The 20,143-nt window shown below is 38.4% G+C and overlaps 2 protein-coding genes across 3 annotated transcripts in view; one reads left to right on the top strand and one right to left on the bottom strand.

Annotated features, from left to right (window-relative positions):
- The window catches only part of tspo (translocator protein), a 33,264-nt gene that overhangs the window by 8,145 nt on the left and 4,976 nt on the right, over positions 1-20,143 (bottom strand). The window contains exon 2 of the mRNA XM_042405665.1: positions 18,883-19,009. Coding sequence (XP_042261599.1) covers positions 18,883-19,009 — 127 coding nt within the window. The remainder of the gene's footprint in view (positions 1-18,882; positions 19,010-20,143) is intronic.
- On the top strand, positions 1,333-14,789 carry frs3 (fibroblast growth factor receptor substrate 3). Of its 2 annotated transcripts, none has more exons than XM_042405656.1 (7): positions 1,333-1,546; positions 3,162-3,287; positions 3,432-3,520; positions 3,683-3,869; positions 5,684-5,845; positions 7,317-7,438; positions 7,521-14,789. In XM_042405656.1, exons 3-7 carry the CDS (start codon positions 3,455-3,457, stop codon positions 8,835-8,837), a joined length of 1,854 nt encoding a protein of 617 aa, XP_042261590.1. In that variant the 5' UTR covers positions 1,333-1,546; positions 3,162-3,287; positions 3,432-3,454; the 3' UTR covers positions 8,838-14,789. The 2 variants fall into 2 exon arrangements, with proteins under 2 accessions (XP_042261590.1, XP_042261591.1); XM_042405657.1 differs by lacking the exon at positions 1,333-1,546 and adding an exon at positions 1,553-2,523.

Raw genomic sequence — 20,143 nt, 5'->3', positions numbered from 1 at the left:
TAAGCGATGAAGTGATCAGTAATAAAATCCACAGTCCTCCTTCTATGCAAAAATGTATTTGAAAGTTTATGTGAAGATAATATGAGGCTTGAGCTGTCTAAGTTAGTCAAATAAAGTGGACATCTTCCACAGTTAGTCTTTTGGGTAAAAATTTCCCTCTTTGTGTCTCGACGGCAGTGGTGGAAGAAGTATTCAGATCCTACACTTAGGTAACAGTAAAAACACTGTCATCTAAAAAATACTCCAATACAAGTAAAAGTCCTAAATTCAGAATTTTACTTTGGTAAAACTACAGACATATTATCAGCAAAATGTACTTGAAGTATTAAAAGTCAATATGCAGAGTGTTATATTGTTGTGTAATATGTGTTATATGTTTAGAGTGTTACATTATTATAGTATATTATATTGTTGTTTGTAGTTTATCAATGTGGAGCCAATTTTAGACACTTTGGGTAGATTAATAGTAACAGTACTGCATCATATCATATACATGTATCATGTTTTTTAATTATAGTAATAATACACTTTATTTATATAGCACCTTTCACACAAAGCCCATAACAAATTTGAATGAAAAAAGAGCAGACAATTTAAACAACAATTAGAATATTAAAACATATTAGTTTACATAAAATCTTCTTCTGAAAAGTAACTAAAGCTGTCAAATAAATATAGTGAAGTAAAAAGTACAATATTTCCCTCTAAAATGTAGTGGAGTGGAAGTATAAAGTAGCATAAAATGTAAATACTCAAGCAAAGTACATGTACAACAGGTACAAAGTACAATAAATTTGTACTTAAGTATCGTACTTGAGTAAAGGCGCTTGGTTACTTTCCACCACTGCTCGAAAGACAGTTTTCTGTTCAGCTGCTGTGGGAGGATTGTAACAAAAAGAGGGAATTTAGCACTAAAAAGACATTAATGTTAAAAGACACTGAGTTGATTTGCTTCATATTATCTTCAAATAGACTTTAAATAGACTTTTGCTCAGAAGGGGGGCCATTATGAACAGGAGGAATGATTACAGAAAAAAAAGAAACTATCCTTTAATAATACAAGGGTAAAGAAAGCATTAAATAAAACTGTGTTGCTCTCCAAAACCACAGAGGTGCATATTCACACAGTATTTGTTGTGTATGTAGCAGTAGAGATGCTCTTCCTCCCTGCGTCTATGGGTTTTTTCGCCCCTCCTCGCGTCTGTCAGGCAGGCGCACCTTTCCTCTCCGGTCCTCCAGCGTTTCTTTACCTTCTTGTCGCTCTCTCAGCCTCGTTGTCTGGCTGTGAACTCTCACCCCAGCTGCTTGGGAAATGTCATACAGGCAGAGGCCCGTGCTGCAGTAGGGGGGCGTAATAGGAGGGGAGAGAGAGAAAAAAAATAACATTTTTACTGCTCTCACTGCATCTTTTTATTTGCGTCTCTGCCGTGCAAGTGCCACATCCCGCTACCAGCAGCAGCAGCAGCAGCCGCCGCCGAAAACTAACCGCTGTCTCAATGCTTGTTTCGCATTAGGGCTACTAAAAAAAAAAATCCGTGCCAGACATGTGAGTAGCAAACCATCGCTTTCTGTTCTCCACTTTTCCCGTTGACTGCTATGTGCTATCGTATCCTCACACCAACGGGGGGAACAAATGGTCATTGAACCGTGCTGTTGTGCATTTAGTGTCAGTGTGCTGGTTTCATGGCTGCATGGCTGAGCTCCAGTCTGTGCACATTGATGGAGCAAATCAAGCCTCGCTGTCGGCTTGTTTTGGGAGCTCTGCGTCGGCTTGGCTAATTGAGCAAAAAAAAAAAAAAGGGGAGGGGGGGGCTGTTATTATTATTATTATTTTTCCTGCTGTAAATAGCTCAGATGGAGGGAAAGCCCATTCAGTCACTGGCTGTATGACAAGTGTGTAATGTAGCCAGGGCTCTTCAGTCTGCTCGCGTTGGTTCAAGGTAGCTGTAAATGTGTGTGTGTGTGTGTGTGTGTGTGTGTGTGTGTGTGTGTGTGTGTGTGTGTGTGTGTGTGTGTGTGTGGACTCCAGTCAGATGTGGAGGCCCAGGTTAGAGCACACACATAATGCGGCGGTGTTGATCTGAAAGCTGTTTGTAAAGCTTGTGTGAGGGTGACAAGGAGCACAAAACACAGCAGAAATCACAGGGCGAGCACTGATGCAGATGTGAGCACCAAAAAAACAAACAAACAAACAAACAGGAGATGTTGTCTGGTTAGTGTTCAGTGCAACATTTCGTCACAGATGTGTGAGATTGTCTAGATAATCCAGCATGTTTTTCATTCCTCATCTGAAGCCAGCATGTACTGACTAGTTTGTGGTTTGCAGTAATAACTTTACAGGAAACTTACTGTATTTTTTAATATATTGGGCATATTATTCTTGTAATAATTTGTAGTGTGGAGTCTCCGCTCACTTGCTTTTTCAGACTATTTAACTTGGGATGCACCGATACAACTTTATCTCTCCAGATACCAAAGCTGAGACCTCGATTCAGTGTATCTACCAGTGCCGAGGCAATACAGGTGCTCTTTAGTTCCCAAATTTAAAATCTGGACACCATTGGGGATCATTTTTTATTTAAGGTAACATGGAGATTGTTAAAAGCAGCCCGGTGTGAGTGAAAGACGGTAAATGATAGTGGACATGATGCATTTCTATAGTAAAATTTCTAACTGTAAATTGTATTTAATGTGAATCGGTCATGTCATGTCAGTTGATGAAGACTTAGATTAGTGCATCTCAACTTTTAACCACATCTCATGGTCTTCATCAGAGAATGAATATACTTACTCTATGGGGACATTTCATGATGTGGACAAAATCAAAAGTGCATACAGTTACCTTCACTTTGCCACTAAATACTCATAATGTAAAATGTTCCATAATCATAATTTTAAATATTCTTAAGCTACATTTAATTTGAAGGCATTTGAAACCCGTCAACTATAGAAATTAACTTAATTTTATCTATTTAGATTAAGAGAAATAAATGAGGGGCGACCTGATAGACATCTCCTGTAAAGTCCATCAAATTCCAGGAAATGAGGGATTAATTTCTGCTAAAATCAACAAAATGTAAATTTGACATTAGGCTGCAGGTCAGGTTCATGTAGTGACACACAGATAGAGGTTTTCTGTCTAAACCTTAATGTCGTTTCAGGGGGGAGAACATCCGGCTTCTCTTGAAGATGTCAGTCCAACAAACTAACTGGCTTGTGACCACGATGCCCAGTAGAAGATCCTGGGATTGAGACGTGAATCCCTTTACACTGATGGCCTGGACTGAGTAAGAACTTTGTGTGTTCAGGTTCCCTGTATCAGACGTTTCTATACTTTGTTTTTTTTTTTTTCCTGTGTTGGATGAAAAGCTGCTGATGTTGTCAACGGCCGTGGACGATGATGATGATGATGTTTGCTTCATGCACAACAGGTTTCAGCTGGCCTGCTGAAGCTATGGGGAGCTGTTGGAGCTGTCTGTACAGAGACCCCATCCGAGACAACCATCTCACCAAATTTAAGGTTATATATCCCAAAATATCTTTAAATATAAACACTTATTTTTAATTCCATGTGTCATTGCTGTATCTTACAGTTTTTATAATGTATTGCAGAAGCATGTTCTCACAATCCCACATGACATGTGTTGTTTGGTTGTTGTTTTTTTTTCTCTCCCTGTTCTAGGTCATCAATGTGGACGATGAGGGCAACGAGCTGGGCTCTGGGATCATGGAGCTCACCCAGACCGAACTCATTCTTCACACACGCAAGAGAGACGCCATCCGGTGGCCGTATCTCTGCCTGCGACGTTACGGCTACGACTCCAACCTGTTTTCTTTCGAGAGCGGTCGCCGCTGTCAGACTGGGCAGGGTGAGAGAATTTTACTCTGTTTCTCCGCCTCAGTTTAGACGGTTGATTATTTGAAAGAGTAAAAACTGAGACGAGCTTTGCAAAAAAAAGAAAAAGTATCAGTTTTATTTCATAGACTGGAAATGGCATTGAAATGACAAAAAAAGAAAACTGGCAATAGAAAAGCTGTTAAAAAAGCTTCCCTTAAAACACTCTTGGTCTAGAGTATTTAAACTTGACGGCTGCATTAGAGAACATGGTTATATGTGGAGTTGTGCTGAAATCTCATAATTTTACATATTGTGTTATTTGTTTAGCAGGCGTCAAGTAATGTAACCTGTAACATGTTTTACAGATTGCAAATTTTTGCTTTAATCCCTCTCTGTCTCTCTCTACCAAAATATAACATAAGCTGTGTTTTCCATTTGATTTGTCAGTTGTGTTTTTGTTTTGTTTGATGAACTTTATTGTATAGGGGATGCAATGCACTTAAATACAATTTTGAACTTGGCTCTGCACTCTGTTGACTGATGTCCCCCTTACATTACATTTGTAGCAGTAAGATTACATTAATTGTAGGTTGTAGGTTTTGCTAAAATCGACTGTAAATCCACATTTTAAAGCTGATATTTAAAAAAAATTTTCTTCCACCCGTGTGGGTTCGTGTCTTCGTCACCTTTTTCACCCCTGATGAGTTTTCACCCAGATGTAGAGTTGTGATGATGATGTTTTTTATGTTAAGTTTACAGTTCGTATGGTGTCAGACATTTTAACTTATCATAAAGTTATAGTCACAGTAAAGAAAGCACAGGTGTTACTGATAACATTAAAGTTTCCCAGCATGCACAATTCCAGGACCTCCAAACCAAAACAGTCATTAATTTTGTGCTTTTCCTACTTTGACACGTCAAAAAATCTGCCGTGAAAAAGTTCTATGTCGAATTCGGACTGCATGATATCCGCCTGATAACGGCCTGACCTGACAAACTTGGGACATCTGGAACAAAAATGAACATCAGGCGCAACATGTTCATTTTACCCTGTGTAGCATGTCACAGTACATTGTAGCATCTAGGACACTACATGATATCTCAACCAAACAGCTTGCATGTTGTATTTTTTTGGTCTCCTCTCCCATGTTTTTGAAAACTTTATTTTATGCTTTCAGTGCAGTGTTCTTCAACACAGAGGAACAAAAGAGGAATTATGTTTCACGTTATTTCATTTGATGGCACCTTCAGGTCAGGAACATTATACCAAATAATCGCAAGTGCATCATCACCCTCTGCACTCGTACTGTATTTATGCTGCTCATCCACTCAACCTTCTTCCACCAAGTGGGAGGGGAAAAGACTCTGAACGTTGACTGCTGAGTGGCGATGAATGTTTCCAGTTTCACTTTGAATCATAAAACCATTATCACACACGGAAACATTAGTTGTTATCGCTGCCAAGTGGAACAGTAAAGTCTGTGTCAGTGATCACCTAAGACGTCTCACAGCAAGAATCTGACTGTATGTTCGCCTGTTCTGACTCACAGGAGAAGATCATCTCAAAAGACAAAAACATTGTGTAGTCTGATCTGTCACTGGATTCATGTGTGCTTGTAACCAGTACCAAATCATCAGTTTTAATTGTTTTATTCAAGAAGCAAAATATGTTAAATATTTGGACATAAGAGGACTGTGGACTTGCCAGATAGTTATCAACATTTATTAATCATATATATAATAATTTATCCTTTATTCATGAAGTTGTGACTGTTTAATCTTTTGTGTTTTCATTGTGATATTGGTGACTAATTGTAAATGTTGTTATTTTGCTCACATGATCAGGAATCTTTGCATTCAAGTGTTCCCGGGCAGAGGAGATCTTCAATCTGCTCCAGGAGCTGATGCAATGTAACAGCATCAACGTGGTGGAAGAGTCGATGATGATGACTCGCAGTGGTCACACGCCAGAGATGGAAATGTCTCGCACACCGCAGACTCCCAACAGTGAGTCAGACAACCACACACACACACACACGCACACGCGTCGGAGTTCTGCTAATTATACATCTCATTTGAGAATAATTCTAGAACTTGCATGCAGCAATACAGCAGTAATTTTCTGTAACCTATTTATAGACGCGGGTTAAATTGAGTCAGAGGTACAAAGGTATCAAAATAACAGCAGGTGGAATCTTACTGAAATCTGACAGTACTATGAAATGTTTACCAAATAATGGACAAAAACTGGGGACGGAAACCTGCACTACTTATACTGAATGATATGTTTGCTCAGGACTTTTTCTCTGTATACAAAGTGCTCTACTGGAGTGAGAGGAAAATGACAGAATTCTGTTGTGCAGTACAAAATTTTAGTTTTGTTTGCGTGATTTATATTTTCTTAGCAATGATTAGTCTCGAAAGCCATTGACAAGAAGTCTAAAGGCAGCAATATCAATCTTGAGAACTTTTTTTCTCTCAGGTATGGGAGTTTAGCCCTGATTGTACATGTACTGATTGTCAGTTTGTACATCCTCGATTCCTTTCCTCGCCTCCTCTCCTCGCATCTTAGTCCCTCCCACCTGAGATGCGAGCGGAGGAGGCGAGGAAGAGATACGAGGAGAGAGCAGTCGAGGCAACAGACATTTAACAAAATGAGACGTCCTCGCTTCAGAGCCGTCAAGTCAATTAAATATAACGTGCAGCAGAGCCGCATCATCTGCCCATTGTTTTGTTACAGCCTACCGCTGTACTTTATGATCTCTAACAGATGAGCACAACAGTGTTCATAACAATGTATATATTTACTTTTAATTCAAATTACAACGTGGCATAATATGACAAGACTGTAGGATGTCATACATTTTATTTAACAAGCGCGCGCACACACACACACTTATATCCTTTATCTATTTTAATGTGTGAAGCACTACAAATGGTTTGTATAGTCCAGCTGTGTGTCACGCCTCTTTTATACGTCACGGGTGCCAAAAAGACTGCCGCAAAGGATACACCTGTGTATCCTCGCTCATAGCTCCTCCAGCAAGCCTCCTCTCTCCTCCAGATGCATTTTAGGAATTGAGACGTCCTTAAACACGACGCGCTGAGATTGATATCTGGGTCACAGGCAGGAGGACGGAGGAGAAAGGAGACAAGGAGGCAGAAAATAGAGAAATGAGAAGAGCCCTTAGTAGTACTACTGAATCTTCTGAGTCAAGTCAGGTGTTTGCTACGACCAGGAGAACCAACATCATTTTAATTATACTTCATAAAATTGTAATAAATTAAGTAATTCAAACTTGAAAACAAAAGAATTGGAGTGTAAAGGACAAAATACATTGATTGAAGTATATTCACAATGCCTTTTTAAAAACTTTTACTTCCAAAAGAGATCAATCATATAACACCACCCGATTATAGCTGCCACACCGCAGTTCTTTGTTCATGTCTTTATATTGTCACATCAATGTGCTTGCAGCTCCAGCGTTCCCTGTCCAGGCTTTTCCCAATGGATACCCTGGTTATCCAATCAGAGGTGATTCCTCCCAACCCTCTCTTGCTGATGATCATGGACATAGCCTCATGGGTTTGGAAGACCAGGTAAGACGTATCCATGCTGCTGTCTGCTTATTGTTCAGTGTGTCTGTTCACAGTTTAACCCTGTTTTTACTTTCCCCACCAGACCCACACCTATGTAAATACTGTTAGTATGGAGGGGGATCTCTCTATGCGTCACTGTGTGCACTCCCTACCTGAGGTGCGGCCCAGCACTTTCCCTGAAACAACACGGGGAGCCATGCCCATCGGGGGCCAAGGAAACGCACAGTCCAACCTGCGGTGCTGTCCCCTGGAGGAGCATAAAGATCCTCAGGTGTTCTTACAGCCGTCCTCGCAGGAGGTCAAATTCATGCTGGGCCCCACTCCAGCACAGCGCCATCTCATGGAGAGGGAGAGAGAGAGGGAAAGGCATGGGCACAATCCTCACAGCCTTCAGCCAGTAGAGGGTGCAACAGGCTCAGAGACGGAAGGAGACGAGCCCTCTATGCACATGTGCAACTCTCACTCCTATCATCATTTCCATCACCACGCACACCGGCACCCAGGCCATGAGCATCCGGACGGCTGCCAGAGCGGCGAGCTCACCTACGAGAACATCAACGGCCTGAGGAGCGGCAGGAAGCAGCGACTGAGTCCCAGCAGCGTGTCGCAGTCTGTGGGGTCGAGCAGCAGCAGCAGCACTGGGGACAGTCACTCCCACTCTCTCCTTCACCCACACGCTCATGGCCCGTCGTCTCTACCTCCGCAGGGCTACGCTTGCGAGAGGGGCATGGGTGGAGGTCACCGTCGGACAGCTTTGCTCAACTACGAGAACCTGCCGTCTCTGCCCCCCGTGTGGGAGTACAGCGCTCTGCAGCGGGACGACGAGCAGGAAGAGGAAGATGATGAGCAGGATGAGGATGAATATGAAGAAGAGGAGGAAGATTTTGATGAGTATGAGTTCTCAGAAGGCCCTGGGACACCCAATGGGTACCACCAGGATGGTCGGGGCATCCACAGAGATGCCCTGCAGAACTATGTCAACACAGAGCAGGTCCAGCCACCCCGGCTCCGACACACCTGCCCCCCACACCCGCGGCCATGTCAGCCAGACAGAGGGGGGCGAATATTTAGCTTTGATTTCCGCAGACGATCGAGGTCAGGGGTTGGAGGCTGTGAGCACGGCCACATGCCTCCATCACGGCAGCTGAACTACATCCAGGTGGACCTAGAGGGAGAACCTCCCTGCCAAGCCCTCAGCGGCGGGGGTGCCCAGACCCAGCCACAGCACCAGCGCCTACCACCCAAAAAATGTGGCCAGCAGGCACCCCGGCGCAGTGAATGCTACGCAGTTATTGACCTAAAGAAGACCGCTGCCATGTCCAACCTGCAGAAAGCTCTGCCCAGGGATGATGGGACTTCCAGAAAGACTCGCCACAACAGCACAGACCTGCCTCTGTAAACGGTGTTCAAACTGAAGAGGAAAGATGAAGACAGATGAAGGCTTATCCTCATCTTAGCACACTGGACCCTTCACTGTCATCCATCCATTCAACTGTCGGGCTGACTAATACAGTACAGGTACCTAATTAGAAACTTACTGAAACCTATCTGTGCATATAAAAGGAAAATCTCTGAGGAGAATTTGCCATTTTATTCTGTGTTATTTATTAGATATGTGGTGTGAAGCTCTCTCAAGAATCCTGCAGTTTCAACTGCAAATACTGTTTGCTGGATATATGGATATATTTATAAGCATAAAATCATGTACATATGATTTTATGCTTAGCTTAGAGCAGAGACCTCTGTTTTCAGTGGAAGCAGTCATTGCCATACTGTATTAGAAAAATTTGATTCTTAAACCCATCTCCACTCACAAATCGTATTGTTGCCATCATTTACTTACCTACATCCATGTGCTGTTTTTTTTTTTTTTTTTTTTTTTTCCTTTTTTTTTTATATTCAATCACTACGAGAATCAAGAACCCTCGTTACAGAAGGTGTAGAGAGTAGTTGTTGGCATGAAAGATGGTTAATGGTTCCTTTAAGATACTGGCCAATGTTCATACCTCATCACAAGCACCGAAGTCTAATATCATGGCTGGTAGAAGAGACTATTATTGTTAATATATGCCTATGGAGCATTTTGCACACAATCCTATGGAATTGTATTTATCATGTTTTAGAAATGGTTTCGTCCAATCTGAGTTTTCACATTGACAGAAAAATGAGATATTTTGAGAATTAGACTAAACCGAAGGGGAAAGTAGCACACATGGATTAAATGAGCTTCGGCTCCCTCTTATCCACATGCAGCAATTTGAAAAAAAAAAAAAAAAAAAAAGAAAAAGTAGCATATCATTCTCGATCACGCCTCCTGTTTTATCATCCCAGACCTGCAGGAGGTGTACACGGTTTACGCTTGTCACGTTGCACTTTTGATCCCGGGCCTCTGAAACACCCTCTACTCCTACTCCACTGGAGCCACAAGGTTCGACCGTGTTGTTTTAACCCAAAGCAGGGGGCCAAATATTTCACGGACATTCTTAGTCTGCATAGTAAATAAGATTTATTTAAATGTTTTGACGGAGACATCGATAACCTCAAAAAGTGGCATTAAGCTATAACCTCACATGAAGTGTGCTGATTCTATAATTTGTCAGGTGTGAATGGGTCTGTTTTTAAAGGGTAATCAAGTATGTCGCAAAGTCGTGCAGTGAAGATTTTTGTGAGGCTATTTATCAACCTTTTTAGTTAGATATTTATTTATTTGTTTATTTATTTGTTCATTCTTTTTTTTTTTGTAATCATTTTGTTTTCCATGTGATGACCTGCATTTTGTAATCCAGTTGGTAATATGGAGACCAAAGTTTCACCTCAAATTATCACTGGATATACTTGGTGTATTACTGTTATAACTGTGCTTAATTATATTTAAAGAAAAAAAGAAAGACTGTATTTATATTTTAAGTGCCAAAACTTAATTGCAAACTGTACAATGAATAAAATCAAATGTGCCATTAGGATTTGTAGGAAACAAATACGACAGAAAGGCATCAGGTCATAACACAGCGAAGGCGGCGGTCGGGAGACAAACTTTAAAAAAGAAGTAGAAATTAAAATGACAAAAAAAACAAAAAAACACTGCACATTCCACCTCATCCACATTGACAGCCATTTTGAGGGAGATATGAGAATGGTAATCTTGTAGTCTGATAATCACAGTTAGGGTGGTTTTATGCTGCTACATGTACATACTAACAGTAGCCCATGTAAGCGACAGGTACTTGTCAAAAATGAAAAATGATGTGTTCAAACCTATGCGATGTCAGATCTTTTATCATTGTTAGCTAATAGAAGTAGCATTGTTGTGTTCTTCTGAGATTATTTCTGAGCAGTAGAAATGTAACGTGACATTTCAGAGATTGTTTCATTTGGCCAATATTTCCTTTCATCAAGATTGTTTTCCTGACAAACTGGCTGTCTAGTAGGAGAGGTAACGCAAGCACAGGCCCACTGATGCTGTCATCCTTTATTTGAACATTTCAGCTGACAGAGGAAGGCTAGATGTATTAGATTTACACATGTATAGGCCTTCAAATGCAGATGTATTATGGCATTTAGCTGAAGTTGGTCTTTTTTTTTTCTAAATGAGAATTAGAGATGAATATGAGACACAAATACAACTTCTCAACCTTTACATAAGGTGGGTTTTTTTTGGCTTCTGTGTCACATGAGTCAAAGTGCAAAGAGCGGATTAGCTAAAGTGCAAAGAAAAGATGATTTCTTCAAATTCGGTTGTGCAACTGCAATGGGTGCTTCTGATTTGTGCTCAGATTATACGTCACATAACAATGCTCCAACAAGCCCTGCCCACAAAACAGCACAGACAGAAATCTCTCATGTGAGTGCTTTAAGGGCTTTCTTGGCCTTAAATAATCTGTAATAGTCTCAGAAAATAATGAAAAAAGCCCATCGCATTTTCCCACACAGCCCATGATGGCGTCTCAAATATCTCAAATGTATTCAACATACATTGAAATACAACAGAGAAGAGCTGCAAATCCTCACATTTGAGAAGCTGGAATCAGTGAATATTTGGAATATTTTTGCTTGATAGATGACTCAAATTGTTGGTGATTAATTTTCTTTAGATCATCAATGAACTAGTCATTACAGCACTGGATGTCTGCCAAAGTCAAATAATCTATTACCAATCTATTATTTTTAGATATGGGATAAGAAGGCGTTTGTATTGAAATTTTTTGGTTTTTCCGATTATTTAAATTTAAAAAATGTCATAGAACAGTGAAATTTAATTAATTCAACCCAAAGTGACATCCGCAAAACCCAAATTTATTCAGTTTACAATGATATAAAGCAGAGAAAAGCAGCAAATCCAAGAATAAATGACTTAAACAACTATTTTTCAAAATGTAATCAATTAATCGACTCAATGTTTCAACGCCGCAGGTTTGATACACTGATGTGAAATTGGCACAAATGTTCTTGGTCTTGTTTCAGATGTACATTCCCAACACAGAAGCCTTAAAAAAAAAAAAAAGTTGCAAGTCTGTCTTTTTGCTTCATAATCATACTTTGATATACTTTTTTTTGTTTGTTTGTTTGTTTTTTTTTAAAAAGTTACTTCTCTAACAAAAAGGCCAACTTAAAGCTTGTCCTGATACTGGCATTTTTGACTGTACTTGCAGAGATATTGTCATGATCCACTGGAAGGATGTTTACATTTTTGCAATAATAGGTGAATTATTGTTTTGTCAAACTAAATCAGACCAATGTGTGAAGTGTGAAATTTTAAATAGTAGTCTTTAGAGCTGTGGGCTTGATGTATTTAATCGCCTGTTCTTCTGTGAATCAGCAGTCTTATTATTTCAGGAACGATGTTTTACTTTTCAACCTTCATAGTGCAATTTTAGCTATGAAAGTAAAAAAAAAAAAAAAAGTTTTAAAAAAATGCCTGTTTTCTTGATTGTCAGACACTGCGTGTTTGCTTAAACTCACATTAACAGTGCCATACAGTAGGTGACCATTGCCAGTACCTAAATTACATTTTATTCAATGTATTAAACTTTTCAATGTTTCATACAGAAATCAGCAAGAGGTTCATCTAATATCTCAGAATAATGTTACCTGTGGTTTTATGGTCATTTAAAAAAAAAAATACCCATGTTGAAATGTGTTAACTATCTTTGTTATAACGCAGTAACCTCACCACCACCCAAACCAGTTAGCAGTGATTACAGCAACGTTACCACATCTCCTGTGTTTACTGATTAATAATCAAAATAAGTAGATATGTTAAATAATTGTTTTGTTTTCTTCAGATCATTCAGCACACATGCGAACTCACTGCACTTGAGTTCAAAAGCAGTGCAGCGCCCATCTCATTACTTTTTGTGATTGGCTCGGTGTAGATGCTATCTCAAGCATTTCATTCTCAGTGTTTATGCCGGAGGCATAATTCACACAGGTGTCTGTGAAATCGTTAAGTGCTGCTCATGGGTGTGATTGGTTCTGCTGGTGTAATCTGCAGGGCAAGGAGACACACGTCGAGATAACAACTCCCATCATTAAGTTCCCCAAACTGAATTTATTGAATTGGTTGTTAAATAAAAAGGGCTTGCTCAGTGTTTACTGTACCAACATGAAAGCGTACATCGAAGTCCATTCAAATAAATTTCTCACTGTGCCTTTCATATTCAAGCTGGACAAATGTTTTCACTGCTGTTAATGAGGGCGGCTTGTTGTTTAAAAAAAAAAAAAAAAAAAAAAAAATACCGCCTGGTTGAAAGTTGAAGACTGATGAAGTTGAAAGAAGCTTTAGTGAAAGTAGTTTTCATACTTCAAGTCGTATTTCATACTTGAAGCTGTATTGTGCCAACTCCTGATTGTTTTACACCATCACCATACTGTATTTAAAGATGATGTCGGTGAAAGGACTAGTTTGACATTTTGAGATAAATGCGTTTTCTTGCCTAGAGTGACATGAGAAGATTGATGAAAGAAGATTGAAAATGTCGACTTTTTCCTTTAAGCTGTACAACTCAACCTAGAACGAATCCGTTGTCAGTCATCATTAGTTGAGATTACATGAGACAGAAGATAATCGTAATAATCTGTTCAGTAGTTAAGGAGATGCAGTGAAATAGTCAAACTCAATGTGACTGAGAAGGTATTAAATCATGACTTGTATGTTCTGTAGCATATAATGTTAATTACGTGTGTTTGTCATTATAATGTCATGTGACTATGGTGCACTCCACGACTATCTGATTTCTCATCAGCTGCATTTTTGCTCTCATAGTTCTGACGAATGTAGAAATAAAATTCCTTTGTGATTTCTTTCAGTGTTTGTGTACTTTTCCAATTTACAACTTTTCAAAGTGCTACAAAGATCAATACGCAGTACATGTAAGTCAGTTTGCAAGAATACAGTGAGAACAGAAGGGAAGGCCAGCAACATGGTTTGCACCATAGATTTACACATCATCTTCATCAGTGGTATTCATCATCATCACTTCAGTGACTCTGTATCATCTTCAAAATATCACCCACTGAAGATAATCTCAATGACATATTGTTCCCATCCATGCTACGAGATAGATATCTGTCAAAATACTGAAAGTATCAGAAAACTGTAATATCTCTTATTATTATTGTGTATTTTTTTATCTGGGTTGTTTTTGTCTGGTACGAGGGTGTAATCGCCACCAGAGGGTGATATACATGTACGGGTCTGAGCTGTACATTTTTGTGACAGATTTGTGTATTTACATAAAGGTTGCATTGGCCTAACTTTGTAACTATTATATCAATTTATGAAATGAATGAGTGCCAAATATGCTCAAGCATGACAAAATCCGGGACCTACGAGGAACTGCAGGTACTCTCTGACTCATCAAGTGAGACTCGAGTGTCTCACTGCTGTTGTAGACTCTACTTGAGATACGAATGCGCAGCTTGAAGGTTCAACCATGCTAAATATTTTTGCTGAAAGAGGGAAATCTTCTTTATGTTTTGTCTCAGTTTGAAATTTGAAAAAAAAAAAAAAAGTTTCTTCAAAATATTTGTTGTATGTTTCTGTGTCCATCCATGGCTTATAAATGAGTATGCAGTGATGGTCTTATCATGCTGCCATTAGAAGTGAATATAAAAAGCTGATTTGCTTCATTTGTTGGACTGTCAAAAACAAACATTTGGGTCATTTCCATTTTTAAATCATTCCACACAGAGATGAGTTGTATGTTATCTGCACTCCTCTTCATCCCACCCTGTCCCAAAAACAAAGTGAGCCTGACATTTGGTGAATTTTATCAATTATAAGTGTGGATTTGTCCAAAATGTAAAAGTAAATGTAATTCCAATATTAAAATGAAGCTATGAAAATATCTTACTGCGCATTAAACAGTGTCAATTTTGTTTTTCATACCTTTTAATGACTCTCTAAAGAATGGATAAATATATTTGAGTGAACAAAGCACTTTCCTCCCAGGATCATGTGCCTCCTCAGTTCATAATTTTTTAACATTACACATTTACAAGGTATTTTTTAAGGTATTCATAGAATATTTTTTATAAAATATACGAGAACAGGCTGCTCAACAATCAGAACAGTACAAGATCTATAAATATATATATATACATATATATATATATATATATATATATATATCTTTTTAAGAAAGAAAGAAACGAGTCAGGTCAACACAGCTTTTGTGAACAAAGAACCTTTTTGACTGTTGATGATCAAACCTGATCACTCTTGGAGGTGAAAGGCTTTGTTTGTTTTGGTCTATTTATTATTTTCTGAGGAAACATTGAAGACGGACGTGAAACAGGCCTGTTTAAATGTGTGTAATACAATACTCAGAGACTGTTGTGAGCATAATCGTTCATTCTCTGGCCCAGCAGCTGAGAAAACTCTGCTGTGTGAGGAATATCTGTACCCTGAGGGGTGAAATTATGTTAACTGTGTGAACATCATTCAAAATAGATTGCCTTGTTAAAATATGTACAGCTGTCTGTAGCTCAACAACCTGCCCGTGATAAATGACTTATTATCCAAGTGAACATAATCATGTTTCCCATTTTTGCTTAAACCAGAAATTAAATCATGATTTTATTCAATAATTGCTTTTACAGCTGAATATTTACTTCTTTTGAGCATGTACTTAGTATCTGCCTGTGTGTAAACTATTTTAATAATTTGATGTACAGAGAGCATGGTCCTTGTTAGCTCTAGAGATTTACAGCAAACTGTAAATATTTGCCTTAAATAGTAGCTGTCCTGTCTTGTGTTCGTATGTCTGTCTTGTTTTATGGTTATTGAATTATTGTAAAAAAGAGGAGCCTCACAAATAAAGCAGAGCTTTTATTGTTTCTACTCTACTTGGCGTCAGTAATGTTAAGTCTGCAGGTTTTTAACTTAACTAAAGTGCTCAATAATTCATTTTGTTGTAACAGAACACAGGTAGACAGACAATGGCTGTACATGGCGTCATGAACCTCGTGCAACAGTTTGTCATTTGAGTGTGTGGATTTCTATCTAACCACCAAATGTACCTGAAATACGATCATCTGAAATTTCCAGTTTCTCAGTGGAGTTTTCACTACAAACAGTTGAGCTGCTTCTCTGTGTAACAAACAGTGGCTGAGTTTTACATGAGTGCAAACAGATGACAGGAGGTTGTGGCAGGGGAAGGAAACAAGGGATCAAAAAAAAAAGGTTGCGGTTGCTTCTGAATTGTAGGCAAGCCAGCTGACGTGAATTGATGGATGGATTGTAGATTAGTCACTGCCATGTATTGCAGGAGTACAATCGTGTTAAGCAGGTGGTGATGTTTTTGTACATTAATAAACGAGGCAGGAATTCCGAACCACCGAGGATATAGACGACTATAGGTCCTACAACTGCACCTGTCTTCTTTTATACTAAAATAACTGATAGCAATTATCGACCCCTGCTTAAATCAGTTCCCAAACAGTTCCACATGCGTCCACTTTTACAAATGCCAGGTGATTCTGTCATTTGTTGGTCTCTATAGAGAGAAGATGCTATTTCCAATCATCATGGAGATTCGTTTGATGATTTTGTAAGTCTAATTAAAATTGAGTAAAGTGAGATACACACAACACATCTCGATGTGCCTGCTGTAGGCAATGAACAAGACTAAGGCTGCTGCTGCTGTACCATTCTGGCTGTTGATTTCTTACTGGACAGAAGGAAAACAAGGGCAACAAATCAGTGGATTTCTTCAATAGTGTTAAGGTATTTCTGCTTTTTGTGGTAGCCGGCACTATAAGGAGTGTTTTGTTTTTTTTCTTCCTAGTATTGCCTGTTTGACGTGGACTCTAGGTGGAACATAATAGTGATGGAAACAACGACTTAAAGGCTCAGACAAATGTAAACAAAAGGGTTCCAATTCCAAAGACCAAAACACAAAACATACCATAATTATTCATGTTTTCCAATACTCTTAAAGGCTGGTTTACATCAGAAACAAGTAAAACAGACATGTTTTGTGATTGGTGGAGAAATGTGCAAAGTTCAAATCTTTCATGTTACATATTTCAACTTAAACTCAACTTCAATTATGTATCTTAACAGACCTCAAATTTATGTGTTCAAAACATATGGATCAGCACTTTATGTTGATTGTTACATATAACAGACAACACAGACAACAAACTCAGAGACCCATTGTAGCCCCAATGTTAATAATACACTGCATTAATGTTAGTTACAGAGCTTAGCATTTGAGGATTGAACCTGGATTGAACTTGTATAAATGCTAATACACGTTAGCCAAGCTCATGATCTCTTGACCAATTCTCAGAAGAGCTTTCAAAGGACTGTTTTGTCATATTGTTTTATTAATCATGGAAATGAATTACGCAGATAAAGGTCATCTTTGAGGGAGAGGGAGGGGGTATCTGATTATCTTCTCTCACTGTTACAACAACTTTTTTGGCAGGGTTTGTGGGCCTTGGATGGATTTATTCTTCCATTTGTTTTTTTTTGTGGGTAAATCTTTTTTGTTTGTTTTTGTTTTGTTTATGTCTGCGTCTGTCTTGTGCTCTGGTGTGGCTCTCTCCTTTTCTCGTCCCTCTCTAATCTGACCAGCTATGTATGTATGCAATTGTCATACTACTTTTTTTTTTTTAACATCATTAATAAGATAAAAGTTTAATCTGAACATTCTCCCAAAAACTGATCTTCTGGGAGCCTGGGTTTCTTACTATAGACCTAATGTTTTCACTCTTTCTGAAACTTGGTTAAAAAGTTGTATTTTTGATGATGAAATCCAAATTGAGAATTACGGTATGTTTTCTTGAGAGCAGATAGGGGTAGTAGAGGGGGAGGTGTGGCAACATATGTCACTTCTAGATTAAGGTCCCAAATTGAGTATTTTGAGTGTTTTGTTAAGATAATACTGAAATTATAAAAGTTATTTCTGCCCCAAATGTTGTCTGTGCTCCTGGGCCTGATGGCTTGGAGGCTAACTTTATAAAATTAGCTTCTCAAGTGCTTATTTGCCCACTTGCCGACCTATTTAATCTGTCCCTATCTACTTGTAAACTTCCATCTATTTGGAAATGTGCTAAAGTCACTGTAATTCATAAAGGAGGAGATCCAGGTGCATTTTATGATTGATTTAACCAAAGCTTTCAATTTGGTTGACCATTATCATCTTCTTGACAAACTTTATGCTATTGATGTCTCTCAACAGGCATTATTTTGGTTTAATTCTTACCTCCATAATTGTCATCAGTATGTTTCTTTTCCTCACAATAAATCTGCTTATTTAACTGTTGAAAAGGGTGTAACTCAAGGATCTATTTAAACACATTTACTTTTCTCTATTTTTATTAATGATCTTCCAGAAATTTCCTCTAACTTTTCTGTTCAGTTATATGCAGATGACACAGTTATATACACATCTGACTCTGATATAACTAAAATTCAAGTCTCTCTATTAAATAAATATTCTCTGCTCTGAAAACACTGGGGGTGTGACCACTGAAGGTGTTGAAGGTGTTGAAAGCATGACCCAACTCCCATATAAAAATACACAATTTAAAATAGGCCTTGTTTGTAGGGTTAGGGCAAGCAACATGGATGATATTTGAAAATAAAGTAACATTAGGAGCCACTGTTTGATTTGGCACATATTTTGTAGGTAAATGTGGACTTTCATTAAAAATGTGACCTAAATGACTAGTTGACAAGCGAACCATCACCAATTTTCGTTATGTTAAATTGTAATTTTTTTGAATGGAGTTCAGTGCACTTAACATTACTCACTCCTCCACTGAAATCCTTGGTGGCTTCATTGTGGCCATTACCCTTGGCACAAAAGCCTCTCACACCATGCTTTTTGGTGAAGTGCTGCCTGGTAAATACTCCTCTTCTGGCTCCCAGCTAAACAACCAGTGCTGAAGCCGAAGCAGCAGGCAGCTGCCGGTGCTGCTTCTGTTGACTCTACCTGTCCTCCCAGCCCAACAGCCGTTGCTGAAGCCAAAGTGGTGGATGGTGGCTGGTGTCGGCTGCTACTGGTGCTGTTTCTGTTGACTCTACCTGTCCTCCCAGGCAAACAGCCAGCTGTAAAAATTCTGAACACAGAAATGGTGAAATACAGTTTAATGCTTTAACTCCACAATTCAGTACTACATACATACAGTATCTTCACGTTTTCAGCAATTATTTTCTAACGTGTATAATGTGTTAAAAAGAAATCTCTCATTTTTCTTTACATGGACTTTAAGTTTAAAGCACCATCAGACTGGAATAATTTACCTAACTCACTAAGATCGATTACTTCTTTCCATGACATCAAGACTTCTTTGCTTGTTTATCTTAAATCTACTTGTTCTTGTTTTTTATTGTATTAATCTTCTTTCTTAGTTTATGAGTAGACTCAGTATTTTGACATAATGTTATTTGGCCTGTTCATTTATTTTATTTCTTGTACAGATGACACTTCAACAGATGTAGTGGGTGTGGTTTAGGATGTTTGAGAGCCCTTGGGTGTATTTCCTTGTTGATGTTATGTTGTTTTGTGTCATTGGATTGTTTAATCTATTATCATAATTAATTTATTTTTTTTTTGTTTTTTGTTTGTTAACTTTCATGTTTCATGTTCAAGGACCTCCTTGAAAACAGGATGGTCCATGTCAAAGGGCTATCGTCTATCCTCTTATTCAATTATAACAGTTTTAAATTTTGAAACTTGTGTTCACCGGAGGTGGTTTGATTTTGTGCAGCTATATGACATTTTGTAATCGTATTCATATTTTATACAAGGCCAAAATAATGAATTATAATGATTTTTTACCAGACAGTTTTGTTTGTACAACTTTTAATAACATAATTTAAATATAAATGAAATAGATCACTTTATAAATTATTTAAATGCTTCAAATTATTGTTTCACTTTAATTATCCACTGAAAAAGTACATAAATATACCAGTAGCACATTCCAAACTCCCTATCTGGTGTTATCTACTGTGTAACACTAAGATAAGATAAGCTTTATTGATGTCACAGTGGTGACATTAAAGTCACAGCAGCAGGAGAAGTGCAGTGAAGTTGACAGCTATAAAAACTAGAAGAGGAAATTAAGTACAATATAAAAAGTAAAAAATAAGTTGCATATGAGTAATAAGGTAGTATATAAGTAATAAAGAAAAAAGTACAATAAATATAATAAATAAGACAAATACACAAAGGAAACATATCAAATGTA

This window comes from Thunnus maccoyii, chromosome 3, assembly GCF_910596095.1.
Source record: "Thunnus maccoyii chromosome 3, fThuMac1.1, whole genome shotgun sequence".
NCBI classification, from domain to species: Eukaryota; Metazoa; Chordata; class Actinopteri; order Scombriformes; family Scombridae; genus Thunnus; species Thunnus maccoyii.
This window is presented reverse-complemented; position numbering and strand designations above follow the sequence as displayed.